The sequence below is a fragment of the Dinoponera quadriceps genome, unplaced genomic scaffold (assembly GCF_001313825.1).
Source record: "Dinoponera quadriceps isolate SergipeBrazil2010 unplaced genomic scaffold, ASM131382v1 scaffold192, whole genome shotgun sequence".
Classification (NCBI taxonomy): Eukaryota; Metazoa; Arthropoda; class Insecta; order Hymenoptera; family Formicidae; genus Dinoponera; species Dinoponera quadriceps.
Genome location: NW_014554324.1, coordinates 1,005,588 through 1,033,559, shown reverse-complemented (window position 1 = coordinate 1,033,559; position 27,972 = coordinate 1,005,588). Strand labels below are relative to the sequence as shown.

The 27,972-nt window shown below is 48.9% G+C and overlaps 1 protein-coding gene across 4 annotated transcripts in view; it reads left to right on the top strand.

Annotated features, from left to right (window-relative positions):
- Window positions 1-14,608, top strand: part of LOC106746746 (serine/threonine-protein kinase tricorner) — a 65,289-nt gene extending 50,681 nt beyond the window's left edge. For all 4 annotated transcript variants that reach the window (XM_014623699.1, XM_014623710.1, XM_014623720.1 and 1 more), the window contains 9 exons: window positions 5,111-5,187; window positions 6,598-6,831; window positions 7,982-8,189; window positions 8,302-8,419; window positions 8,955-9,094; window positions 9,220-9,420; window positions 10,060-10,212; window positions 10,323-10,481; window positions 11,441-14,608. In XM_014623699.1, the coding sequence (XP_014479185.1) occupies window positions 5,111-5,187; window positions 6,598-6,831; window positions 7,982-8,189; window positions 8,302-8,419; window positions 8,955-9,094; window positions 9,220-9,420; window positions 10,060-10,212; window positions 10,323-10,481; window positions 11,441-11,556 (1,406 nt within the window). In that variant the 3' untranslated portion in view covers window positions 11,557-14,608. The remainder of the gene's footprint in view (window positions 1-5,110; window positions 5,188-6,597; window positions 6,832-7,981; window positions 8,190-8,301; window positions 8,420-8,954; window positions 9,095-9,219; window positions 9,421-10,059; window positions 10,213-10,322; window positions 10,482-11,440) is intronic.
- Window positions 14,609-27,972: the final 13,364 nt, after the last annotated feature.

The following is a 27,972-nucleotide window of genomic DNA, read 5'->3' as shown; positions in this document are numbered from 1 at the left end:
GTTTAGGCCGGCAATGGCCGGTAATTTTAACGGGATCCCCTCGATATGTTAAATCGTGGCTGCGCGATATCGCGACACGTTCTCAGAAGATGGTGACGGGCGAGGTGTCGTCTCGCAAAACGGATGTCTTCGTTGTTCATTGTGTTATGTTGCGTACCTGTATCGCATGATTGCGTAATAATGATTCACTCGCGATGACACTACGCGCGCGATGTCCTCGAAATGCATGTCCCTCGCGAAGAAGAAGAATCATCGTTTGTGTTACGGTAAACATACTTAGTATACGGCCGCGGCGGGATACGCCGTTTTTTCAAGCCGGACGAGAGTTTGTCGCTCCATCAGTCGTGTATTGTTAATGTGATGGCGTTTCCGTTCGACGGTATCGAGCGACGTTTCCTCGCCTGGTCTCTCGAGGATCGCGCAGCCGGCGCGCGAAGAGTTTCTTCGAATTATTCTTCGCACACGGCACGCGACAAATTAAATATTTATTGCGTGGCTTATAGTCGTGGAAATGATAAAAAAAGAGCACGGAGAAAAGGAATTAATTATTCATGCGATATAACTGAAATTCAGTTACCAGATCTAGTTTATAACTGTGGTAGCTAAAAACTAGATACAGGTACAAAAGGAATGGGCTAAATTAATTAATTAAATTTCAGTTATACGGGCAGCTAATTTTTGTGGGAGCTACTAGTTTTTAACTACTGGAATAGGAGTTACTTTTTTCCCTCGAAAAAAAGAAGTTAGAACTCGAATCGAGTTAAACGAATTTAATTTCAGGGCCCGTGCGCAGCGCGCCAACCGCCTTAATTCCCCTTTAGCAAAATTATTATAATTATGAAATCATTGTGAGCATTTTTTCGCGAGTTTTAAACAATGTTTTCTCTTCGTGCGAAACGAGCTCAAAATCTAGTTCAATGAAGCGATCGTGAAATTAATCCGACACGCTATATCGGTCGTATTTATCGTCCGATTTACCTTAATCCTCCCAATCAGAGGTAGAATCACTCGTATCGTACAGTTTGTACAACAAAATTTGCGTAAATATACGAATTTTGCTAGAACGTATGTCATAAGCATAAACAAGCGGCGATTGCTCGTTAGTTGAAATAATTCGCTTCCATTGAATGCAACAGAACACACATACGTACAAATCGGCTCACAAATCGGAGCGAACTTTTCGGCTGACAATTATTTTCCAGGGGTGTGAAATATTCACGCGACAACCGCGCGTCGTTACATCTTCCTCGCTCTCCGTCTCAGTTCCGATTATAAATTCGAAATCGTTTAAACCCACGGGACGGGTAAATAGGCGAGTTACGGTTAACGCAGCTGCGAAAACGCAATTACGAATTAACGTTGCGCCGGTGCCGGCGGCTTCTCCGCGGTCGGTGTGTCGTTACCTCAAAAATTTAACACGAGCTCGTAACAGGATCCGCACATTATGCGGGACTATAAACCGCATAATTAACAAAGAGTGGAGAGAGCCGCGCGCGCTCGCATCCGAGAGTCCCTTTGAGCCACGCGATACTTCGCCGTGAATCGTAATTGGGTCGCCCTGAGTACCTGTCGCGAGCCACTTAATCCTGAATTGCCCTCGAGTGTCAAAGGAAACCGGGTTAGTATAGAAACAATGCACCGCGATACATCAGATCGTAGCCGACGACGATGAGGCGTCTCCTCTCCGTCGTGCTGGACGAGGAATGTTTAATGTATTCGTTTCGAGCACGGAGGGAGTAGCTTTCCCGACGAGGAGAGAAACGGTAAACACAGGAGAGGATCCCTCGTTTTCATTTCAGTCGCAGTCACCGGGTCGACGCGAGCGGCGTTGTCAGACCGTCTACGCGATTAACCTCACGATTCGCATCGCGATCGCGAAATAATTTCGCGGAATTATCTCGCGAGATAAACGCGCGAGTTTGCACACGGAAGGAGCGGAGAGATGCAGCGTTGCGGCTGAGGGGTCTCTTTGAAAAGGAGACAGCCGACGCCGTTGTTACAGGAGCTTAATTTATCGGAGCTGTTTCTACTTAGGCGTTACAGCGTGAAATATTCGGGCATCGCCCGAGACAAAAATGACGTTTTAGTGATACTAAGGCGAGACGAGACACTTTGGAAAGCGACCGCCGTTTTCGTAGCTGCCTCGCGAATGCATTCTGTGTGTAAAGCCGTAAATAGCTGTAAAGTTTCCAGCAAGACGTAAGCAGTAAGCTTTTACTAATTGTCCGATTGCTTGACAGTCCAAGAATAATCGATTGTACGTGGCGAAAAGTTTTGCGTTAAATTTAACACAATGTTTTACGTGTGCCGAACGGTCCGCGAAGATTTTCGCGTTAATTTGACGCAAGGTGAATATGTCGAAAAGTAGCACAAAATTAAAATAACCATAATATGTTGGTCGACACTAAAGTATAAAGTGCGTTAACACTTAGACATATTGAATATCGACTCGACCAAAAAATAAAAGTGTAATATTACTAGATAACATGAACACAATATGTTGAATTAACGTGTGTGAAAAATTTCATACGAAAATTTTAACAAGAATCGATTTTAACACAAGTAAAAAATTTTTTTTTTTTTTTTCATTTTTACTGTGTAGTTGATTAATTAGCTTACCGCTTACGTCTTATTGCTTTACGGCTGTTGCAGGTGGCCCTTAATCACCAATTCTTAGTAGTGACAGCAAAACAGTTAGTTTTCGAGCAAAATTCCGATCAAACCGTTGAAATTCAGCCGACAGTACCGCGCTATTGCGTTTTTCGCGTGTGTAAAATTTGTCACGCGATCAAATTCGTAACTGTCTCGCGATCGCAAAACGTTTCTGCGAAATTATTGCGCGATCGCGCAATAATTTCGCAGAATTCAGCGTGATAAACGCAACTCTGGTTTGCGAGGGGGGGGAGGGGGAGGGGAGGTCCGGTTGAATTTACCCGACGATGAACAGAAACCAAAAGCCACCGTCTTGATAGAAGGCAGAATTTCCGGTTGTAAGGACCGAATTCGGTTCGTGAGAGGCAGAAATCCCGTTTCCCCCGACGAAACCTCGCGTCTCGTCGATCGGTCGGATAAATCCAACCAAACTTCTTTCTCCGTGCCGTTCGTGAACATTCCAGTTGTTCATTCCGATGCACGGCCCGGGTAGAGCGGGGCCTGGGCCACGATACTCTCGCTCGCGTGCGGAGCTCGATCCACCGGCTATATCTCATAATGACGCCGCGGCTCCGTAATTGCTCCGAATAGATCGGTTTATCCCATCGCCGTCGGTCGGCCGGCGTCCACGAGTCCACCTCTCTCGTTTCGCGGGAGAGCGGGACTTGTTAAAAGCGAGTATTCAATTATGACGAACGTGTTCCGACTTTTTCCACATTGTGACCTTCGAATATTAACGCGCGATACCGCCTGGGGACACAATTCGTAACACGCACCCGTGATACTCCGTCATTCTACGCGGGCGTGTAAACTTCGCTGTTCCCTCCGCGGGAAAGGCAGGATCGGGCTCGCAGTGTTACATCGGCGCGCGCCGTCGCGGCATTCTCCGTCCGCTTCGACGGCTCGCTTCTCCGAGGCATCCTCCAAAATGGACACGGACTACCTCGGACGCATCCAACGTCGATTTCCCGAGAACACCGGTAACCGACCCGGCTCCCGGTCTACGGAGATTTCCGCGAGAGCGATCGAATTACTTCGACGGAATTAACCTTAGCGATCTCCTCTCGGAACGGCGAGCCTGAAACTGATTTCGCGCGGTATCTCCGTGTGGAAAATAAGACCCAGCCCGTGCAACTGGATAGGGGTCGGACGAAAACTCGACGGCGGGAATTGACGCCTCTGTTACCGCGACTGTGAACATTCGGCTGCGTTAAAAGTCGGCCGAGAGAGCAATCGGAGGGGCAGAAACCTCCCGCGGGATTCTTCCCGCTCCTACTCGCCGAGGACGTCGGAGTGGGATCTCGCTCAAAACGTGCGAGAAGTGGCGGTATTTTCGAAGCGATAGCGAAGATCTCGCGAGATTGAACGGTTTCGCTGAAGCTCGGGGTGGATTTCGACACCGTACGAGCGAATGTTTCATTCGATTGGAGTGAATATATTCCCGCGACGGTGGAATCACCCGTCGGATTCACCCAACGATTTTGCGTGAAATTATTCACCCGGCGATTTAGGAGCGGTGGTATCCGTACGAGTGAGAAATCGTTCGAATTCGAGCGGCTCGTCGGTCACCCTGCCCTCAGAGTGAAATTTCATTCCGAGGAATTTCAAGAGCACAACCGAGTTTTCGTCCGGTCCCCGAGCAACGGAAAATTCAGTTACACCGATGGAATAGTTTTTTTCCCCGTGCACCTTCTCCTCGACGCTGAGAAACAAGTGTTTGGTATTCGTGACTACAGCTGCACGGTGAAATGATTATAGCCGAGAAAGCCATCTTTGTAGTAAGCGCTGCGCGGAGAAAAAAAGTTCGGTTGAATTAACGTGACGAGATGAACGGAGCCGAGCGAGCCTTTTGGTTAAGAGAAACAACATATCTTACGAACCAAATTTGATTCTTAGAACCAGAAATTCTGTCCCCTTCAACCAAGACGCATTTGGTTCGCTCCATTATCACGTTAATTCCACCAATCTTTTCTCCTCGTGTATAATAATCTATAATGATGCTATAATCTTGTCGATAATAACCTCATACGTATATTATTACTACTAATTATTCGTTGAACCGGAAGAAGATATGGCTTACGCCGAAAATGACTATCATTTGCAACGAGATGAACAATTTTTTTCTCTCAACGTGTCACGTGAATGAAAGAGAGAAAATATCGGATGAACCGAACGCGATGCTCCGAGGATATCATCTCGTTGTAAAAATAACCGGCGACGGTCTCCTGTCGGTGTTACACTTAACAAGCTGTCAGGCGGTTTCGTAACGAGAGAAGAGAATAGAGAGAGAGAGAGGGTGTCGTTCACCTTCTAATTCGCTTGACCGATATTTTCATTGGCAACACGCGCGCAAGTCGGGAGAACGCACCGCGTCCGCGTCGTCACGACGATGTTTTAGTCTTTAATCGGGGGGGACTGGCGACACACACTGAGCGTGACCCGCTTTCGCTTGTTGCAGGGGTGCTGGAGATGGCGGCCACCGAGAGCACGATCCGATTTAGCGGCCACACGTTGGACAAGGCGACCAAGGCCAAGGTGAGTCCGGATTTAGTTCCCGCTTCATTATTTCATTAAGACAGCGACCGCTCCGCTCTATACGACACGCTTGTCAACCGCCTGAGAGACGGGCGAATCGGTTTACGAGGAATAGCGGGAAATCAATGTGATTACGGCGGGATGATATTGATCGACCGCCTCGCTCATGAGACGCTCTCGATCGTTAAGTGATTTTTTAAATTAAAAATATTTGCGCTGAATTTTTAATTAAATTTCTCCCGCTCACGTTCACTCGACATTAAGTGACGAACGGAATTTCTCGTTGCCCCTTTAAATTTTCACCGGCGTTTTCTGAGTACTGAGAATTTATTTCCCACACGCTGAGGGAGAGAAAATATCTATAAAGTAAGAAATACTTATTCGGTGGTGCAATAACATATTTATAAATATATATATTTTTTTTGTATTTATTCAAATCTAAATTCTTTTATTTAAATGGAACGAACAATTGCTTTCATGGAAAGCTACAGATTAAAGAAAATGTATATTTTTTTCATTTGAAACAATTTTCTCTCGATATATAAACATGTATAAGTAAATATATTATTTAACACTCATCGAATAAATATTTTTTATTTCTTAGATATTTTTTCTCTCAGCGTGTTATATCACACACAGTCGCCACCTTTTGTATTACAGACGCTTGTTGTATAAGAAAAGGTCACCGGAGCTCTCATATTTTTATTTCATCCGTGAATATATATGTAGGCGTAACTCAGACGTGTCATGGACAGTCGGTTAAAAGGATCGTCGCATAATAACTGATAATTTAATATTCGCGTTCCCAATCGTTCGTACTCGCCGGAGCACCTCGGGTGTCCCCCCTCCCCCCGCGTGCATACACACACATATATGTTCGCGCCTACGCGAACGAGGGGAGATAAATTTCAGTCTTAATTTTAATCTCGCTCTCGTACATTTACAATAATTGTAATGCGCGAGAGGTTTAATTGGAATATGAAAAACTTTAATTACGACCGGTTATAATCGTAGTCGGAATTTAATCCGAGTTGGCCGGCCGGGAAAGTAGTTTAGTCGGGAAAATCCGGCGGTCCCCGCAATTTCCGTCCGCACGGTGGCGACGATCCTGCGGGTGAGGCGCATAACCGGCGGCCCCGAAGTGTTTCGCGCGCGAACCTGATCCCGCGGAGCATAATAATCGCCAGCCGTGGCAGAGCCGCGTTCTCTCGGCGGAAGTGGTTTTGTCGTGCGCAAGATAAAGCGTTATCGATCGCGTTACGTCGAGCTCCGTTCGCGACGACATCGCGGCAGGAAGAGAGGAGGAGGTTGAAGTTGAGAGGAAGGAGAAGGCAGGAGGCGTGTGGAGGAGGAGTGTATCGTACGAGCGTAGATCGGAGATAATCCCTGTGTGCGTTTTGCCTCTTGCAGGTAACGCTGGAGAACTATTACAGCAACCTGATAGCGCAGCACATCGAGCGGAAGCAGAGGCTGGCGAAGCTCGAGGAGTCCCTGAAGGACGAGGGCCTGTCGGAGCAGCAGAAACAGGAGAAGAGGCTGCAGCATGCCCAGAAGGAGACCGAGTTCCTCCGGCTGAAGCGGTCGAGGCTCGGCGTCGAGGATTTCGAGCCTCTCAAGGTCATCGGCAGGGGTGCCTTTGGCGAGGTAAGACGGATCGATAGCGGATCGCGCTATTACGACGACCAATGAACGAGCGAGGGGAAAGTTACACGGAGGAAAAGGCTTCCTTCTTGGACGTACTGACGTACTGAGAGAAATTATAGTCATTTCCGGCCGGTTTCAAAAATATTCAAAGATGTAATCGTTATTATCCCCATCCTCCCTCCTTATATGACATTTATTTAGTTTAAGATACTATCAGTCAATTATAAATATTTGTTTGATGACCCGCCATCTTTCCAATAGCTGAATGATATCCCGAATTTCGTAGAAATTCTGAGATTTTTGGGCGAAGAACTTAGAGAGAGAGAGGAGAGAGAGAGAGAGAGAGAGAGAGAGAGAGAGAGAGAGAGAGAGAGAGAGTTAAAAAACCGAACTTTTGCGTCAACCCGATAGTTTGAGGTCGAAAATGATTTTAATGTGGATTTCTCTCGGTGTATTGATTGAAACATTGGTTTATCTGGACCATTCCGTTTATCTGACTTGATTGAATCCGAAGAAATCTCTTGCTCCGTGTAGTAGATTTGTTGAAAGTTGATTTAAGCGTTGAATCGACGCGGCTCGGCAAAATGAGTAATTCCGGGGCGCGCGTTTGTTCCGCGATGAAATCGGTCGAAACGCGAATTTCATCACGATACGCGGCCGGTAGAGATCTCACGAACAAATACGCGAGTGATAGGGTATTATTTCGGGGATACTCTCGTTATACGTGAGAGAATGTGAATTACACAGTAGACGGGGGGGGATATGTGTGTGTGCGCGCGCGCCGCATGTGAATCGCTCGCGGTCCGCGCGTGGCAATTTAACCGCATTAGAGAGATGAAGATTGAACTTCGCTTGTATGTGGTTATAACAATTATAATAATAACGGAAATATACGAAAGGCTCTCTCGAGCTGCCGCGGCGGTCGCGTTCGCATTCGCGAGAGCGAAATGATCTCGTTGCTTCTCGGAAAAGAACAGCATTTTTCCTCGCTTCGCGGAGCAAGTGGAATCCCTTTCGTGCAGAAGGATTCAAGACTCTAGACGAGAGAGCGGCTCTTTTAATCGCTCGTGACGCAAGCCCCGCTGCAGAATTTTCACTAAAAGTACCTCTTTTTGTTTGTTTGTTTTTTTTTGCGGCGCAAAATAAACAGGTGAGACTCGTGCAGAAGAAGGACACCGGACACGTGTACGCGATGAAGATCCTTAGAAAGGCCGACATGCTCGAGAAGGAGCAGGTCGCGCACGTCAGAGCGGAGAGAGACGTCCTCGTGGAAGCGGACCACCAGTGGGTCGTGAAGATGTACTACAGTTTCCAGGATCCTATAAATCTCTATCTAATAATGGAGTTCCTTCCCGGCGGTAAGTCGCGCGATCGATGGCCCTCGCGATGAGCGGCGGAAGTGCGGTTTTCCTTTTTTCCGTGTGCACACACGCACGCATGCATGCATGTTCAATCTTGGATGATCCGCAGGTGACATGATGACGCTGCTCATGAAGAAGGATACGCTTTCCGAGGAGTGCACGCAATTTTATATTTCCGAAACGGCGTTAGCGATCGACTCCATACACAAGTTAGGTTTTATTCATAGGTACGTTTGATGCATCCACCGTTCCGTCTGTGATTTCGCGCGTTTAAAGCTACGTCGAAGAGGAAATCGGATAAAATAAGCCAAGTCTCGAGGTTACGCAAGTTTCGTTGCGTAAACAGCAATCGAGTTAAATTGAGTATAAATCGAGTCAGATCCGCAATCCAACGTAAGAACTTTAATTAGGAGATTTAGCCGACAGTAAAGTGTTAACGAAACTGAAACTAGGTCGACTTTGCGATTGTCTCATTGAACGAAATATCTCGTCTTTACGCGAACGAGGGACTTGAAGAACACGAAAATTTCCCTGACTAAATCAGGACAGTTAAGTCGCCGTGTTTAATCCTGAAATGAAGTTCGTTTAACTCGCGATTCGAGCCGCTTCGGCTGAACCTTTTTCACAGCGTACTCCCCGAGGCCGGATATCGCTTTGTATTTAGAATCTCGCGTTTTCCGTCATTCTTCAACGTCACGAGTTAGCGAACGAGACTTTCGAGACTTCATGAATCGAGATTGATTGAACAACGGTGCTCTTCAGAGACATCAAGCCGGACAACCTGTTGCTGGACGCACGGGGCCACATAAAACTCTCTGACTTCGGGCTGTGCACCGGTCTGAAGAAATCGCACAGGACCGACTTCTACAGAGACCTGAGCCAAGCGAAGCCTTCCGATTTCAGTAAGTTCTTCTGCCGCTTCTGACACTGAGAGAAAATGCATTGTAGTGCCGGGATGTTTGCGCAGCGTCGATGACTTGTAACTTATTATGACTTATGACTTATACTTCCGCCTGTTTTCGCGCAGTGACATCATGCGGGAGTGGAAGCGGCGGCGCGATGGACAGCAAAAGAAGAGCCGAGAGCTGGAAGAGGAACAGGAGAGCGCTGGCGTACAGCACGGTCGGCACTCCGGACTACATCGCGCCGGAAGTGTTCCTGCAGACGGGCTACGGGCCGGCTTGCGACTGCTGGTCTTTGGGAGTCATCATGTACGAGATGCTCATAGGTGCGAGATCCTTTCGCTACCTCTTCCATTTTCCTCACAGACATTCCTCATAATCATGAAACTGTACAGTCGGCAGATTAATGCTTGCGACACTTTCCTTCGATGAGTTTCGCAACGCAGCAGGATTTTCTTCCTAATTCTCAGAAGGTACACACTTTTCTGTTGGATACGAGATACATCGCGAGAGGATTCGCCGAGAGGAAAAGTGTTGCGATTTTCTGCCGACTGTATTCTCTAAATTGCGAGGGACTTCAAAAGGTGTTCTGAGGAACTAAGTGCGCTTGTTGATAACGTTTGTCAAAGGCCTCAATCGAGTTTTCTTTCAGTCGCTTTAACAAATTAAACAAACCTGACGCTTAAATAGTTAACTCAAACTCCACGACGGATTCTTAATCCACACCAGTGAATATTTCGATCCGTTGGAGTAAATTTTTGTTCCGGTGATTGCGAGGTACGTTAAATTTCGAGTGAAAATATCGATCGGACGCGACTCGGAGTGGAGAATTCACTTCTTCATGAGCGAGAAGTCGCTCGAATTCGAGTGGCCAGGCTGTCATTCTACTTTTCGAGTGGAATTTCATTCCGAGACACTTCGAGAATAAGGAAGTGAAAAATTAATCGACGCGTCTGTTCTTTCAGGATACCCGCCGTTCTGCAGCGAAAATCCGCAGGAGACGTATAGAAAAGTAATGAACTGGCGGGAGACGCTGGTCTTTCCGCCGGAAGTGCCCATCAGCGAAGAGGCTAAAGACGCGATTATCAGATTCTGCTGCGAAGCCGACAGAAGATTAGGTGAGTCCCCGTGAAAGGTTCTCTCTCTCTCGCGCGGATTTATTAAAAGATCTCTTCCTCCCGACGAGGAGCTAATAATAATCGCCGTCACGGCACACTCGTCTGGTCAGGGTCGCAAAGAGGCATCGAGGAGCTCAAGTTGGCGCCTTTCTTCCGCGGTGTCGACTGGGAGCACATCAGGGAGCGGCCGGCCGCGATACCGGTCGAGGTGCGGTCCATCGACGACACGTCCAACTTTGACGAATTTCCAGACGTGAAGCTGGAGATACGTGAGTATCCGCAAACACCTACTCCCTTCGAACCCCCGCGTTTTTCATTCATCCGACGCAATCCGCGTAAAGGTGATAGTATACGTCTTCCTCCCCTCACTCTTTTCCTTTTAGTGTACAGTCGGCAGTTTAAAGCAAAACTCATTCAGTGAATTTCGCATCACGTCTCGTATCCAATGAGAAAACGCGTAACCAGTGAAGAATGGTGGGCCAATGAGAAGACGGCCACCGCCGTGTGTTAGACGCGAATTTTTCAAAGAGAATAAAATTAGCTGCGACAAATTCGCTTTCAACAGAAAAAGCAGCTTGGTAAGCGCTTGGCGCGAACGCTGCCCCGGTAGCTTAGCAACTGTTTCAAGACTTTCTACTGAACGGCACCGGCGGTTTACGCTTTTTCAACATATCCGCCGAGCGACGGTCGCCCATCGTTTCCAGTACACTTTTAATATGCCGGGCCGCTTAGTAAACACGTTGCAAGCGGCGTAATTCGCAAAGTGTCGTCCAGCAGTAGGTCTTGCAACAGTTGGAAAGCTGCTGGCAGCGCAACGGAAAGCGCTTCTTTCTAAGCTGCTTTTTTCCCGCTGAACGCAGCCATCCGCCGACAGGCAACGTCGCGCTGAGATTTAAAACTTTACCTAACATCCAGCGACGTCTCTTGTCAGCCTTTCATTCTTACTAATGCATACATACTTGCGCAGTAATTTTCCTCCGGAGCCGTCTCTCGTTGTTGAGGAAAACGTATCTTCTGAAAATTACCGAAACGCAATTTCCCTATCGGGGATAACGGGATAATTCCGCGAAATCGTTCCGGAACTCACCGGAAAAGGAATGGTTGCGGTTGCTCTAATCTGCCGGCTGGACTTACGTCCGCGAAGTAACGACGGTCGGTTCTTCTCGGTTATCGAAGTGGCGAGTAGCGCGCGCGCGACTAAAAACCGTCTCCCGTTGTCTCGTTGCAGCGTCCGCGCCGATGCCCCAGGACGGCGAGGTAATATACAAGGACTGGGTATTCATCAATTACACCTTCAAACGCTTCGAGGGTCTCACGCAACGGGGCACACCGACCAAGAAATAGCAACCCCTCACCTCCTGCTCGATCAGCAGCGCCGCCGCCGGCGCTAATCAGCCGGCTGCTGACGTGATCGAAATTCCGGCCTTGGTACATCACCCTCATCATCCGGCGCCGCCGCCGTCGTCGTCCCTGACGTCGGCGACGGCGACGTCGCGGACGGCGGACGGCTGACCTGTCCGCGGCCACGCGTCACTCTTGTTTGTATATACGTGATGAGCACGGGTTGTCGTGTGTGAGTAAAAGCGCGCGCGGCGTTGTCACGATTCGCGACGAGCGCGTATCGCGGCTCGAACAGCTCGGCCAGCCGGCTGTCCAGGCAGGCGGGAACGATACGGGAGAGAGCCTAGTGATAAAGGTGCACAATAGCCACAAGTGTCGCATGCCTTGGACACGCGCGTGTCGGTAACGGGCGGCGGTGCGCGTCGTCGTCGACGACGACGGGTCTCTCTCGTTGCGCGACTCGCGCGGTGATACTCGACCTCTCGTCGTGGGGGGGAGGGNGGGGGGGGGGGAGTGTTTTCTTATCGTTCTCCTTGGCTTTCGTTGCACCGCGTGCCGAGGAGGCCGTATGTTGTGAGAAAAAAGGGAAAAAAAATTCGAAGTTCGAAGCGTAGCATAATAAGCTCTCTGTGGTAATGGTATTAAACGAAAACAAGAAAAAAAAAAGAGACGATCGGGAGGGAGCCTCGGTCCCGTGTGTGGTCCTCTCGCACGCTCGCACGCACTTCTTATTTATCCGACGCGACGCGCGTAAAGAGTGGTAGTGTGTCCTCCCTGTTTTTCTTTCGAATTTTTCGCAAAACTCGGCAGGCTGAAAGGTTGCCAACAACACACCTCCTCCTCGACGAGTCTCGCAACGCGTCTCTCGTGTTCTCAATGAGAAAACGCATCCTCTGAGGATTGCTGAGAAATAAACTGGTCCTTTCGGATATGCGGGATGCGTTGCGAGGCTCGTTGAAGAAAAAGTGGTATCGCGACACCTTTGATCCGCCGACCGTTCGTTTGTCCGCTAAGTAATGCTCGGCTAAGCTCTCGAGCCCAAGCTCTCTCACTCACTCTCTTTCTTTCTTTCTTTCTTTCTTTTTTTCTTTCTTTCTCTCTCTCTCTCTCTCTTTCTTTCTGTTTCTCTTTCTCTCTTTTTCTGTTTCGAGAACATTGTATTTATATGATCCAGCTCTGTGATACGAAGTTGTTGGTAAAATCCGTGTGATAGTCGGAGCGGCGGATACCTTTTCGTCCGTTAGAGCGGATGCTGATGATTTTATTGATGTTGTAATGTGTACATATATATACGCGCTCAATCGGATGTCTTTTGATTCGATTTCCGGAAAATCTAATGTGATTGTTGGCGACGTTCGGACGAGGATCGGACTTTTATATTACGTATTTTCGCGCTGCTTTATTGCGAGAGCTTTGGCCCGTTGCGCGCGGAGAATCATGTTGGTTGTGCGAGTGGCAACGCGCGGTGCGCCTCTCTCATTCGAAATACCGATACGTTTTACTCGTTTTATTATCATTGCCATTTTAACGTTATGTCCACGGTCAACTCTTCGGCACNCTCTCTCTCTCTCTCTCTCTCTCTCTCTCTCTCTCTCTCTCTCTCTCTATCGCCGTCTCTCTTTCTCTGTCTCTCTTTCTCTCCTATAAGGCAATAAGCAAACACTTAGCCGAATGCACGATAAAAATGGACGCCAGGCTTTCGAAGTATCGCGCGAAAAGGCGTCAAGAAGAGGGAGAAAGAAAGAAAATACACTGTTAAGATTCAGGGCTCCTTCGTTGCCTTATTCAGGTTCCTAACAGAGACAGCCCAAACCATACGTTCAAACGCAAACGATATGAGCCACGGGCGAGCCACTTTCCCGAAGGAACGACGAAGAAACGGCACTGTGTGTGTTGCGGCGACGTGCGCGCAACCGATCGTTCTACGTGACACAAGTACACGAACAAATACACACATGCACACGCATCAAACACGCCCGTGCGGTTTTAACGCCCCGTGGAACCGAATACCTTTCCTTTCGATCGCACTGTGAACGATTTTACGATTTGCATTTCGTAGTCTTGCTGATAGCCAGGGCACCTTGGTAATAATAGCGTAATTACGATAAAGACTAGGTAAAAACACTCTTAAGGTAACAATGCAGAGTACATACATACACACGGAAGTACCTATGCGAATGAAAGATAAAAAAGAAGAAGATACACGCACGCGCGCGCGTTCGAAAACGTAATCAAGTGGTAGATATTATATAGTGCTACGTGTGTGAAGGAACAAAAAAAACTCTCGACGCTCTTTCCTCGTAACGTTCCGGCGTGTCTCTCTCTCTCTCTCTCCCTCCCCCCTCACCCCATCTCTTTCTCTCTGTCTCTATCTCTCTACCTAAAATCGTGAAAAAGATAATCGCACGCAATTACGCCGCTGTACATTCGACGAAGAGAAGATTAGTTTCGTACAACTTCGCCTGCGGGATATGTATCTTAACGCCGTTTACAGAGTAAAAGGTAAAAAAAAAAAAGGCAAGTCTCCACGATAGTCTAACGAAGCTGAGAACGAAGCTGAGAGCTAGGTTATTACGATGTATTACTACTACTATTACCAGAGTTAAGCCAGTAATTTAAACGATGAGAGAAAATAGAGGAGAAGAAGAAGAAGAAGAAGAAATAGAAAACTACCCGCGAGGAGAGCTAGTAGAAAGGCGAGAACTATTTTCTGCTATTGCTAGGAAGTTCAAATCTCTCGAATCCGTGAGTTGTGACGTAAGCGGGGAAAGTAGGGAGTTACGGAATAGAGAAGTCTCTTTAGTCTCCTGTCGCCGTTGAGTACAGATGCTCTGTGACGTCCATGCTAACTAAGTAAAGAAAAGAAAAAAAAAACGAAGTGATCGCAATTTATTTATTTAAAAGAGAAAGTCTAAGTAAAAAGAAGAAGAAAAAAAAAGAGATACAACAATAGCCACGAGATGCCTTTGACGCAACAAGTTTCGGTGCCCTGGAACAGTGAATATACATATAATAAATAAATATATATATACATAAGTATATATGTAAAAAAAAATATATAAATATATATATTATATACATATATACATAGATACACCGTTTAGCGGAGAGAGAGAAAAGCGTACAACACGCGCTGAATTTAGATGTTAGATGTGCTGATAAACACGAAAGAGCGGGTGGGTGAAGTGTAGATTTTGGTTTTCTCTCTCCCTCTCTCTTTCTCTTCTTCTCTTTCTGTCTCTCTCTTTCTCTCTCTCTATCTCTATCTCGAAGGGGGCTCAGCGAGAGGCGAGCGTATTAATAATAGCGGTCGGCGACGAGATGTGTTATGTACGAGCTGTATTGTACGCGTTTAACGATGTATAAACGAGAGATGTATTCACCGAGGAGGAAGACGCAAGTGGGAAGAAATCTCCGAGAAGTAGATTTATCGGTATCGATACACATCGGTGTGTGTGTAAATATAAATAACGAGGCAACTAAATGTTACTTGAGAGAAACGCAGCAGAGGTAAGCGGGCAGTTCGAGCTCCGGTGTTTATGATTGGTTACCGCTACTACTGCCATCCTCGACTCTTCATCAGCTATGCACGTCGCGCATGAATTGCGTCATGAGTGCGTTAAGAGCGTGTAACGGTGTAACGTCATCCGATCTCCTCACGTTTTCGCTCGTGTTCTCACGCTAGTGTTCTTCGTATCGTCGGATTACCGATTAGATGTTAATTTACGGTTAATTTAAACGAGAATGAGGAAAAAACACGATATAGATCTCTCTCTCTCTCTCTCTCTCTATCTCTGTTTTTCGTGGCCAATTCTTACTGATTATCCGTTAAGCCGCTACTTCTTCCTCAACAAAGGCCTTNAAAGGCCTTGGTTTTTCCGTCTCGGTTCCCCCCCCCCCCCCTCCCTCTTTCATTCTCTTTTTGTTTTCTCCCTACCTCTCTTTCTCTCTCTTTCTTCGTTGACTAGCGGCCGCTTCATAGATGTTTTCGGAAACTTTACGCGTCCGGAGCTTTCGCTTTCCACAGACTCGTGTCTCTTTCTCTCTCTCTCTCTCTCTCTCGCTCGTCGTAGCTGTCGTAATTTTCGAACCCGCTCATGCGATTCCTTTCTGTCGCGACATGTAGGATCCTCGACCATGTAATAACTTACGCGTATACACCACAATCACACACGCACACGCGAATATACTGATCGTACGCGAAGCGAAGAAGCTGAATAGGCCATTCTCACTCCGCGTGCGAGTGTCGTGCAAGCGTTCCTTCGGATATTTCACCGATGCACCTGCGAAGCCCGGATGAGCAACGCATCAAGACCGAACGAAACCCCGGCCGGTTTCCGGCACTTGAGATCACCCAAGGAGACATGTTCCTTCCTCCCTTCGTCAGAGCGCGTCGGATTTTCAATTTAATTCTCGAACGCCCGATTTCACCAACATCGATTAAACTTTAACCCGAGCATCAATAACGTAATTTTCCCCCTAAGACGGAAACGTGAAATGTTTTCAAATAAAAAAAAAAATGTATACTTTTCACAAGTTCATTCTAGAGGAGAGGATTCTTGACTCCCTGGGTGTAGATGTGTTCTCCTCTAGCGTCAATTCGTGAAAAGTGTACGTTCTCTATTCTGAAGACATTTCACTTTTCACGTTTCCGTCGGGAGGCTGAGTTGAAATTCTCTTCAGACAAAAACTAAAACCTAACCGACGTCGGTGAAATCGGGCGTGAAGCGAACGAACGAATCGCCAAGGCGACGACGGACGAGCAACGAAGTCACGGTCGATCCGAGCGGAAAAATAAGAAATCTGCTGCTGTGTATCATCCATTGTTCCACTTGGATCGTCTTACGAGGGCGGACAATTCGCGTGAGTCACACGTAGACGTGATTCCACCGACGACGCGAGAGGAGAAGATCGACGCTGCAGAGCCGTCTCTCGCGCGAGTTGTTTGTCGCGGAGCCTATTGCGTGTCGATCGTTACTCATCCTGGGTCAAGGGGGAATCGTATCGCTCGTTCGATGACGATCCCTCGACCGGCTCGCGCGCGAAACGACGATTTGCGCAAAGCGCTCTTGAACAAACTTTTTGTAGTATTTATCGGTTTACGACCGCAAGACCTAAGACCACGAATCGAGGACGGCGGGATCCAAGAGCGAGACGGAAGCTCGCGTTTTTCGCGCGGAGAGAACGGCAAGGAGCACGACTGTTCTTCGAAGAAGAAATTCTGACAGTGAAAGAAACAGATAAGAATTTCGCTTGTTCTTAGAGCTGTATTCATAATCTGATGTTATGCCCGAGGCTTTTATGTATTCGTCGCAACCACATCTTGCTTGATAACGTCGGAAACCACGACGAGAATTCTCGCGGTATACGGTCGAATAAAAAGATACACCCCACAAAATGACGTTTATGATGGATTCAGCGCACTTTTTATTCGTACGTATACCGCAAGAATTCAGATTTTAAGTCTCGAGGGCCCGTCCTCAGATACTGCGCGGATTTCATTGACTATGTATCATCTGGAGATGAATTTTAGGTGATCTTAGGGTGATGAGATCTGGACGATAAATTAACGCTCTTGGTCTCTCATAAATATATATTTCTACCTCTCTCTTTCTCGCTCTCACATCTCGCTGCCTCTACGATTCTCCTTTACTGCCGCGCAAACCGTTGGGTGGCACGCGAGTCGCTCGAATTGTCCCTCGGCGCGAAGTAAAATTAGAAAACCGAGATGACATGACAGGAGTCACAGTGAGCGATTTTCTCGCTCGCAACACACACACACACACACACACACAACACGCCAGCGAAAGCGAGGAGGAAAAGAGGAAACCGAAGACAGAAGAAGAAGGGAAAAGAATTGCGCGCGTACGATATATACGCGTATACCGAGCGGACGTGTATCTCTCCTCCCGTGGAGGTCACACCGAGATCGGGAGTGTGTTATCTGTCACTGTAACCGCACTAATGTTCCGTAGCAGCGCGCACGCGCGGCTTAATCGTTTCCGTTTTCTCACCGTTTTGTACAGTGATTTAGCTGAATTTTACAAGCCGGTTTTTCTAGGATAGAGCGCGTCTTAGGTAGAAATTCCTCGCGATTAATCCCCGTTCGAGCGTAGCGATAGCGGACTCTTAGGCACGGCCAGTCTCGCGCTCGTCGTTAGTCCTACGGTGACCAGATAACAGCGTCCTGGCGCGAACGAGTGCGACCACGCGATATCCGGGACGCTCTCGTCCCGCTCCGTTCGGACGGACGGCCTCGGTGCTGCGCAGAGTCGTGAACTCCTGGCCAGTTCTTGGATTCCGAGTATACAATGTTTCACCTTCTGTTTACCTATGTATAAAGTCGAAACTCGTTCAAGTAATCCTAATTATAATAGCCGGACAAGTGTGACGGCGAGTGTGTGCGGTTTTCAACCTTACGCGTGGACAGCATAAGGTCGAAAATCGTGTATCCTCGATCTAAAGAATAACCGAGCGTTTATGACTCCTTGGCCGGAATTCATAGTCAGATGTTAGATTTAAGATCGTGTTAAATTCATCTTCAGATATTCTTATAGCCGATGAAATGAGCCGTACAGTATTTGAAGATAAACTCAAGACGATCTTAAATTAAAACGATCTGACTGAATGCCGGTTTTTGTTCATGAAAACAGCGCCGGAGTGTCAGTTATTTCATTTCTTTCTTTTATTTTTTTAACGAATTGGAAGCGTTTTTCGAGAGAATTGGGATCACTTGGAGAAATATCAAGCGTGCTGTTTGTCGCTCGTGACGCGAGCCTTTGGCGGGCGATGAGGCCGCCTCTCCGGTAACATTGAGTGTTTTTTGAGCGTGAAAGTGGGAAAAAAGGTTCGAGCATCCGCACTATCGATTTTGCTTGCGAATAGTGAGACTCGGGAAACCGTGAGAGAAAGAGAGAGAGAGAGAGAGATAGAGAAACGCAAAATTAGTCGCACTCGGTCGCACGAGGACGGATTTCGTCGAGTAAGAGTTTACACACAGCACGGTGTCCGGCCGTTCCGTTGCATGTGGCTTGTGCCGTGTAAAAGAAATAATTCGCACTTGTGAGAAAAAGGATAATACAAAGAGGAATACAAGAGAGCGAAAACTCGCGCGAATCGTCGCGATTGTTTTCCGGTGGACGGGAAGGGAGACCAGAACGAACCACACGCGCGGACGCGCGACGGGCAAAGGTAAACATGTATATCGAGCGCGGATATTTTATAGTAGGCTTGTGATTAAATCGAAGATTTATTGTGTCGAACGGTCCGAGACTAAAAATGGATAAAAAAAGGATAAAAAAATACAACAAAACGATGTATAAAGAGAAATATTGCTTTCCACACGCAGAATATACTATTGTAATTATGTCGTTAATAAATTGTTTTTTATTTTAAATCTCTCGCAAGTGTGTGTGAGTGTGTGTATGTATGCATGAGAGAATGTATGCGTGGGCGTGTGTGCTGGTGAGTGTGCACGGTCGTCGATGATCCCGAAGGCGGACGATCCCCGCGGTGAAATCCTATTTGCGGGGTGCAATTTAGTTTGGTAGTTCGCCGGAAATTGGGTAGAATAGCTTCGTAACTCGAGAGCGGGGGGGGGGAGGTGAGGGAAGACGGTATCTTCCGACTTCGGGTGAAAATTCGCGGCGAAACGTCGCTTAATTTCGCATTACGTGACACGCGATTCGAAGAATCCGGTTTGTCGGACGAGAGATAAGAAAATTGAAATTCTTTCGGCGCACCTCCAGTTTCGAGATCACGTCGAACTTCTCCGTGTTCCCGGATCGCGCGGAATTCATCTGGTTCGGTCAATTTAGCCCGATTAATTTGGACTGATTCAATCGTTCGAGAAATACTGATATCGGAGTACCCGCGGAAGACAAGTTCGATTCGTGCGGTGCGCATCACGTGCACAGTGACGACGATCGCGCCTCTGGTCGCTGCTGACCTCTTCCGTCGGATGAATCGCGACTTCTAGCGCGATTCGCCGAGAGGATGGCGTTACCAGTACGGATTTGAATCGCGCCTCGTGGACGCCGGGTATTCATTAAACGCTTGCGCTCCTTTTGTGCGCACACCTGTGTAACAGCAACGTCCCGCCGATTCCTTTATTAAGTATTTAAATATCTGAATTTCCGTTTCGGTCGTTTTAATCAGCCGATAGATTTCTTTCGTACTTAATTTAATCCGTACCTTTCAGAGTGACCTTCGTCGGATCTCGAGGTAATCGACGAATAACTGACGGAATTTCTGCCAATATGTAATTTCTAGCTGCACAATTTGTCGTCTAATAGTGGCCGAAACATCAAGAATGTTCATCCGCTTTCGTCTATTCTACTCAAACGGGGAAGTAATATTTGATTGATCGCGAAGTCGTCGATTGAACTAATCGGAGTTCGGTGAAAGTCGCTCACAGTCAAAGCTCTTGTAATTACATTTCATTAAGGGAAGTATATTTTTGCGGTTACCATACGAAAACGCTCATTTTCGGTTGTTTTCAGTCGGATCGAATGTGAATCGTGCGAAAACAATCGCAAGAATTCCGATCCCTCGTGGAGAACACGAGCGCGTATCTTCCGCATCTACTCTCCCTCTAATCGCGCCGGGCGTGAATTTTACGCGAGATCCCGTGGATTAAAATTCCTCGCTCGCGCGAAGAGAACCGGTCGGCGATCCGCGGAGCTTCGCGGGTTCTTTCCGATCGACTTGGCCAAGGCTTGCGAAACAACGGGAAGCCGTTCGAGGCGACGCGGAGAACGCCGCCGGGAGAAACCCTACGTCGTCCCTCGTAGGAGCCCAGCGACACGTACAAATCGCGCGATTATGCGAGAGTCGTGACACCGCGCTCGGCGGCGCTTGACTCCGAGAAAATGCGATTGGATTGATCCCGGTGATACATCGCCGTCCATTACCGCGTACATTCCCGGTCGCCTCGCGAGTCCCGCGAGCGAATCTCTTACGATCCGCGCCGGAGCGGAGAATTTACATCGGTCGCGTCTGTTATGGTCTCGTAAATCGCGCCGGACAAATGTAACGAACGCCGGCGGATCGCCTTGCCGCAAACTGACAATTGTCAACGGAATGTGTACACCGGCATTACGGACTTGACGCGGTCCGTTCGATCATTTTATTCGAAAACACGTCGTATTAAAAGCGTTTCAATCTCGATAGATAAATTTTCGACGAAATTTTCGTTGATTTTTCCGGAGCTTGCGTTAAAAGCGGTCTCCAATTCCTGAAGATTGGGGCCCTAGATTCGTTCCGGTGAATCTTGATTATTCTTTTTCAAATCCGTCGTGTTGAGAGTGTCTCGATCTCAAAAGATACATTTATAATTCAATTCCGGTGCGTGCTGATAAATATAAATCGCGGTGTATTATAAGTAGAAATCGTGGCAAATTTCTCATAGGAGATTCTAAAATAGAACAACTACACATGTACGTGCGTATTGTCTCGCGTTCAAGCGCGCGCTAAATACGATCGTCCGCTTATCGGTCTCGTGGTCGCGACGTTATCGAAGCGATTCTTCACGCCGGACGGGCAAAACCGACGACGATCCGTCCTCGGGTCGCATTTAAGCGCCGCATGCGGCGCTCGAACATAGGCATCAACGGCGATGACCCGACCGGCTGTCATCGGCGATCGGTCGCGCGAGAAGGAAGATTCCAGAACGGATAATTGGCGAAATCCGCGACTCAGCTGCTCTCGCAGTACGAGCTTTGAATTTCCGGCGGACCGGAATGCCCGATTGTGTCGTGTTCCCGTTTCCTCCGCAAAAATCCGCACCTTCTTCGGCAAATCGTACTTCGCGAACTCGATCACACCGATANCCCCCCTTCCTCCCCCCCCCCCCCTCTCTTTCCGTAGAAATCGCAAAGTCCGGCCGTCGGCAACGAGCGGCGCGAGAAATAATTAATTTTGCAACTGTGACGCAGGCTCGCGGCGCACGCACACGCGCGTCAGCGAGCGAGCGAGAGCGTTCACGCACGTGCACGCACGCATCCGCGAGACGCATGGCAGGAGTGGTTATCACGGGGCTGTGATTGGTATTGCCCTATGACCTCCGCCGAGGCACGGCTCCGCCTCTCACTTACGCACCGACACGCACGCATTAAAAGCGGGCCTCCTTTGCGTATGTAAGCGAGCGTGCGAGCGAGCGAGCCAGCTCGTGCCTGTTCGTCGCTCCAGCATCGCGATGGCGTCCGCGTTTTCCGCGAGCGAGCGAGCGAGGATACCAATTGAGAGCCCGCGGGGAAGAACTTTGTGGAACTCCGCTCTCTACGCCGCGTGACGTCACGAACGCTCGAGAGAGGACGATTCGCGCACCACCCTGTATTTATTTATGTAACAGATTGTTATATAGACTCGAGGTTTGGAAAGTTAGCGCGCCGTCGTCTGCGAGACCGCTGCGTCACACGCGTGTGTGGTGAATTCTTTCGTGCCCGTTGGGTTACACGTGCTTCCATAATGATGTTGAATTTATGTTTTTTTTTCACAGAGGAATTCCCCTTGAAATCCCCTATCCCGTTTATCCCGTTAATATATCTCGGTAATCATTATTCGAATTCGCGCGTGAAATTGCGAAATTGTCACGGGGACGTCGGGTTTTTCAACGTTCTCTCGGCGAGCGCGTCGCCTCGACGGCGAACCACGGCGGGAGTTATCAGCGTTCCAGAGCACTTGCCGCTGGTGTTGCTTCTCTTCCATCGACCCCGTTAATTAAGCCGGGCTAAGAGTCTCGGTGGACTCTAAACGAGCTACGACAATCGCTCGATTTGGCATTCTGATTCCCGCATGATTCACCGCGCGCTTACAGCCGCCGAGGGGGCTTAATTGAGGCCGCCGCGATGAAAATTGCGCTCCTCGTGCATCACTCCGTTACTCCGAATTGCTTCCACCCGGATCGTTCTCGCGCGGGCTCGGGAAAGTCACTTTGGAAAAGTGATTCGTTACCTGTTGCCCGCCGGAAGGAAAAGGTAACTCGTTACCGTTACGCGCGTCGCGACCGTCCGACGAGGCGGCTTCAACCTAGACGGAGAAAAAAAGATCAGATGAAAAGTGATTAAAAGATCAGTCGGCTCGGATAACAAATATTTCACCACACTCCGAATCCGTTCCGTAGGACGGAAATTCTCTTCCCTTCAGTTAAAACGCGCCCGACCGCTCATTAGTCGCACTGATTCAATCAATATTCTCTTCTCCGTGAAAAATCACCAAAAAAGGGACGAAGGGGGGGGGGGGAAACAAGATCAAAGAAGGATCGACGTTTCTCGCGCGCGAAAATCGGATTTCGTCGATTTTCTTCGCTGTTGCAACGTAACTCGAAACTACCGGCGCGCAGCGTTGCGTCTAACAGAGCGTGCTTAACGTAACGCGATGCAACATTCATCGTCGGGGGAGCGTTCCGTTAGGAAGCCGCCGCGGAATTTCGTGAAAAATGACTTTGGCGAACGCGATCGCGCGCGCACGAGAGAGAGAGAGAGAAAACAGGAGATTTGGATGTGACTCGCTCGTAGTTAAAGGGTTAATCGAGGTCGGCGCAATCGATTCCTACTCGTGCAATTTATTTCTCGGGAGTTACGCAACGGGGCCCCCGCGGTCGGCGGGCATCATCCTCTCCTCTCCTCCGCGCCTATGCGAGCTTTTCGCTCACGATCGATGGAGAGAATCGAACACGTGCTACGCCCTCCATCATGCGCGTCTTCGCATCGGCGAGGCAGAGAAGGGTGGAGGGGAGAGGCAGGATTATCGTTTCTCTCGGTGCAACATCGCGGATATTAACTTACCGCATCGACTATAATTTGCGATCGCCCCGTTACCGCGATGATTATGTTGCGAACCCGGCGAGAGCGGCTTTGGAAATTCGCGTCGTTTACGACCGCGCGCCGCTCGGCGCACCCTTTGAGCGCGCGCGTGCGCTTCTTTCCGTCGGCCCCGATTTCCGTTTCAGCGCGATATCGCGCGGATTTGTTATCGCGTTGCGTTTCATCTAGGACAGCAACATCCGACTTCTCTCGTGGCAGATTGAATGGATCGTCAAGACAGAGTCGCTCCCCGAGTCGAGTCTCGCTTTTGCGTTGCAACCCTGCAAGTTCCGTCGAGTTCGCGAGTTGGGAGGGCAGAGGCGGCAATTTCACGCACGGGATGGTTGTCGACGTTTCCGCTCTATCTCTATATAGCAGAAATCAAAAGACACATCCTAGATACGTCGCCGGGGATATCGAACATCTTCGTTTTCGTTTGGTTCGTCCGTTTCAGATAAACGCGAGCGGTCTTTTCCGCGCATCAGCAAAGAGTCGCTCGAATCCGTGTGACTCGATGGTCACTCGGTTTCTCAAGTGAAATTTCACCTCGAGAGATTGCGAGAGCGAATTCACGGATGAAAATTCATCATCCTCGCCGAGCTGTCGAGCACGCGCGTTTCTCGTCCGCGGGAAACTACGTCAACGCCGCTCGGCCGCCCCGCGGCTGTACGTCCAATCGGACGAGATGCACCGTGTAATCGTTGTTTTGAGAATTCCTTATCTCATGGCGATTAGACGAGATACGTAAAAACGGCTGTTTACTTGGCGTCCCGGTGATGCAATCTGCGACTGGGTCACGCCACGTCGCGCCGACAATACTCCGTTACAAGTGACGAACGTCGCCGATCGCGTATCCGTAAATTCCTGGAAAACGCCTAGATTCACATAGATCCTCGCTGCCGCGGTAAGCGGAATCCATAGATCGCCCGTATCGGCGAATCGGTGGATCGCGCGATTCCGCTTCCGCAATTGGATCACCGGGAAGCTCTTACGGCACTGTCGGCTCAGCGAAAACGTTCGATTGGATGAGTTTCCTTCCCACGAAATTTCCCGAAGCGAAAATCTCCAAGTGTAACATTGCGAAGGGTAACGCCGTCTTTCGCAATTGCAATGCGAAACCTCCGCGGCAGGCGGGGAGGAGAATCGCGCGAGAGGCGCGAGGTGAGCGCGAATTCGTCGGGGGGAAACGAATCGGGGGCGGCGCGGTTTCATTCATTCATGGGGAAATTCATTGACTCGCGGTGGCCTCGATTGTATTCCGTCGGACGCACCGGCTCTACCCCACGCGCGGGAAAGAGAATTCCGGGGAATTCATTATCTCGCGCGAGTCTTCGCCAGCACAGAGAGAGAGAGAGAGAGACGGTCGCGAAGCGTGTACCGGGAGCGTCCTGGCCGTTAAAATTATATCGGCGAGGAGGAGCCCTTCGCCGCGCGCGCCGCGAGATATAATAAGGTCAGACGCCGGGGTTATCGTCGGGGTGACCGTATCTCCCTCTCTCTCTCTCTCTCTCTCTTGTTCTCTTGCTCTTTCTCTTCTCGCGAGGGAAACGATAAAACGAAATATATATATACCGAACGCGGCCGTTCTCTCGCTGGAACCGCTCCAAATCTCCGCCGCGTCCTCCCCCGTTTTCGCCCCCTTCTTCCACCCTCTGCCGGCCCTCCACCGCCGACCGTTTTAAACAAGAAATCCCACTAATTTTCTCGCTCCGGCCTGGCGACTTTAATAAGAACGTCCTGCCCCCGCGGATCGATCGGTTCAGACGCTCTCTTCGACTCGCGGTGTTGTTGCATCTTTTCAGGTATTTTTCAGCACATTCGAGCAAATTTGCGCGCACGTCGCGTTTCTCATCCACCCGGCCGTGCTTTTATCTCACTCCGTATATTGTGTATTATCTCGTTTGTTTTTCGAGAGAGATCGTTCGCGAGACGTTTCACAAGCTTGCACGCGTGGAACGTTATCCGGCGGGACGTATTTTGCCCGGTTCGAAGAGACGAAGAAACGCGAATATAGATCGAGAAGAGAGCGTGCGGGAAGGGGGAAACGGGACGTTATCTCGTTGCGTTTATGCCGCGATAACGAGCGCGACGTGCTTTCTGAATGAAGCGTTCTGTTCGTACGTGGCGCGTACAGATCGCCGGCTGTGCCGGACCGTCGATATTAAAATCCGTCGCGCGTGCCTAATTAGAGCGGATCCAGCGCGTTTCCGCGCGATCAATCACCATTCTTCGCATTCGCGCGATTAGCGAGATCGAGAACTCGCGGACGAGAACGCGGACTCGAGTGTCTTGCTGCTCGGCGAACCGAGACGACACTCCCCTCTCCCTTCCTTCCCTCGCAATGAATCGAAGACAATTCGTAACTAACCAAAAATATTGAATTTCATCATTAACGGAGGAGCGGAGCCTTATTGTAATCGATGATAAAGTTGAGCCTGCAAATTAATGAAAAGAATCGAACGTCAAAATGAATGGGAAGAGTCGGAGCGCGAAATTTATTAAAAGAATTTTATAATCAACGAAGAAATTGAGTCTCGTGATTAATGAGAAAAAGGAGAACCTCGTAATTGACGAAGAGAATTGAACTTCATAATTAATGGACGGCCTAATTAATAGAGAAATATCGCGAATGTGTATCGCGTGAACAAAATTCCGATTCTCCGGCGATTCCACGCGGAAAGGACAGGCGTATCCTGCGCGGCCGGGATAATTCACTCTCGCGAGGCAACAATCGCGTGCCTACATCTTGCGCGACGCGGGGAAGGGGGGAGGAAGAACGGGACGAATTAATTTCGTTCGAGGCGAGGTGCCCCGTGCATGGAAAGTACCGCGCCGCCTGTCAACGTGTTCCTCTCAGAAGCGCTTTGTTTACGGGAGGAGCGCGTTGCTTCTGGAGGCGAGCCAAGCCGCGTTATGCCGCCGCGGAGAGGTTACCGGCGATCCTTTTTAAGGCCGCGGATCGGAGCGTTCTTTGCCTCTCCATGCGTGCGGCGAGAGGCCGCGAGTCCCGTCCGCTCATGATTTATCCGGGATTTATGTACGCGCCTCCGCGTGAGATCGCGAAAGGACGTGCCTCTTTCCTAGAAACAGCGCTTCCGGCCGGACCCGTCCGTGGAAGCTCGATCCGCCTTGATTTCTCGCCGATCCTCGCCGCGCCGTAAATATGTAGCACGTCACTCCGTTCGTTATTCAATTCTCGCGTGTCGCGAATGTGCGAGAGATATCCCCCATCCGGCGATGATTTCCAAGCTCGCGTCCGTGAGCTGTATCGGCTCCTCCATACGTCAAGGTGAATAATTAAGAACAAGAGAAAGAAATATTTGGTATTTGTAATAAAAAGATATGATCGTCACAGTGGAGGAATCACAGTCGAGAGTACCGTTTTTCTAACAAGTGTTGCTACAGTGTCAGTAATGATAATCTTACATGCATATTTCTGTCACTATTTTCGCGGTTAAAAACATGGAAAGGATATAATTGAGGCCGAAATAATAATTACAATGCCTGCCGGAATATCGATATCTGATAGTCGGTGGTGAAAGGAAGATAAGAGAAGAAAGAGAAAACAAAGTGATGGAACGCGAGGCGGCGCGACGTCGCGGAGAGATCCTGAGTCCTGAAATAGGAAGCGTTGTAAGTCCGCTTTCATCGGCGCGTGTCGCGCCAGGGCGGACGTCCGTGTGCCGCCGCGGAGGCGAGAATTTCGCGGAGCGGACGTCGTTCCTCGGCTTCCTTTTTGAATACCTCCCGGCGCGCATCCCGTCCCTTCGGTTCCCGTGGAGGGGCGCGCGCACTCACCGTGCGGTGCATTCCTGCACGAGCGTATTTCAATATAAACAATTGGCGAGTGAATTTTCCCCGGGCCGGCGCGAGTGATTTCTGGCCGACGTGACGGCGATGCTTCTGTCTGCGATCGCGACCCCGCCGGCCTTTCGGCCGGAGGCACTCCGCGATCCGTTTCTCTTTCTCCTTTCCCTCCGTGTCTTCCTCCTTGCGCATTTTTCTCCCGACGCTCCGCTCCCTCTTCCTCTCTCCCTTCCGCTCGTTCTTTTTTTCCTTCCTTCTCCTTCTCTCTCTCTCTCTCTCTATCTCCCAGTTCCTCCGAAATTTTAATTTCAGAAGGGACAAAGAGAGGAAATGAGTTTGCCTCTTACGAAGAATAATTTGCGAATCGAGTCGCGGGAAGGCCCGATATACGCGAAGAAAAACCTACGGAAAGCATTGCTGAGAAAGTACATGGAAGAGAAGAACTTCCACGGCTAAAAATTAACTGTCCATATAATACGACTGAAATTTAGTTGATTCAACGAATTCTTTTTGTCTCTGTTCCAGTAGTTAAAAATTAGGTCCGATAATGAAATTTCGGTTGTATTATACGGAAAGCTAATTCCTTGTTTTCGTGTAGAGTGTTAGAAGGAGCCGCGATCGGAGAATCGCGCCGTGCAAATTGCTGCGCGAGAGGGTTGGAATAATCAGCACACCAATCGTACTTTGTAACGTGATATTTTCTTATTATAACATCTGCAAAAAAGACCAGTCGCGTTACATCTACAACTCGTACATACCGCCGTTTATGCGTCTCGACATTGGTTACATCGTCAGTAATGCTTTTATT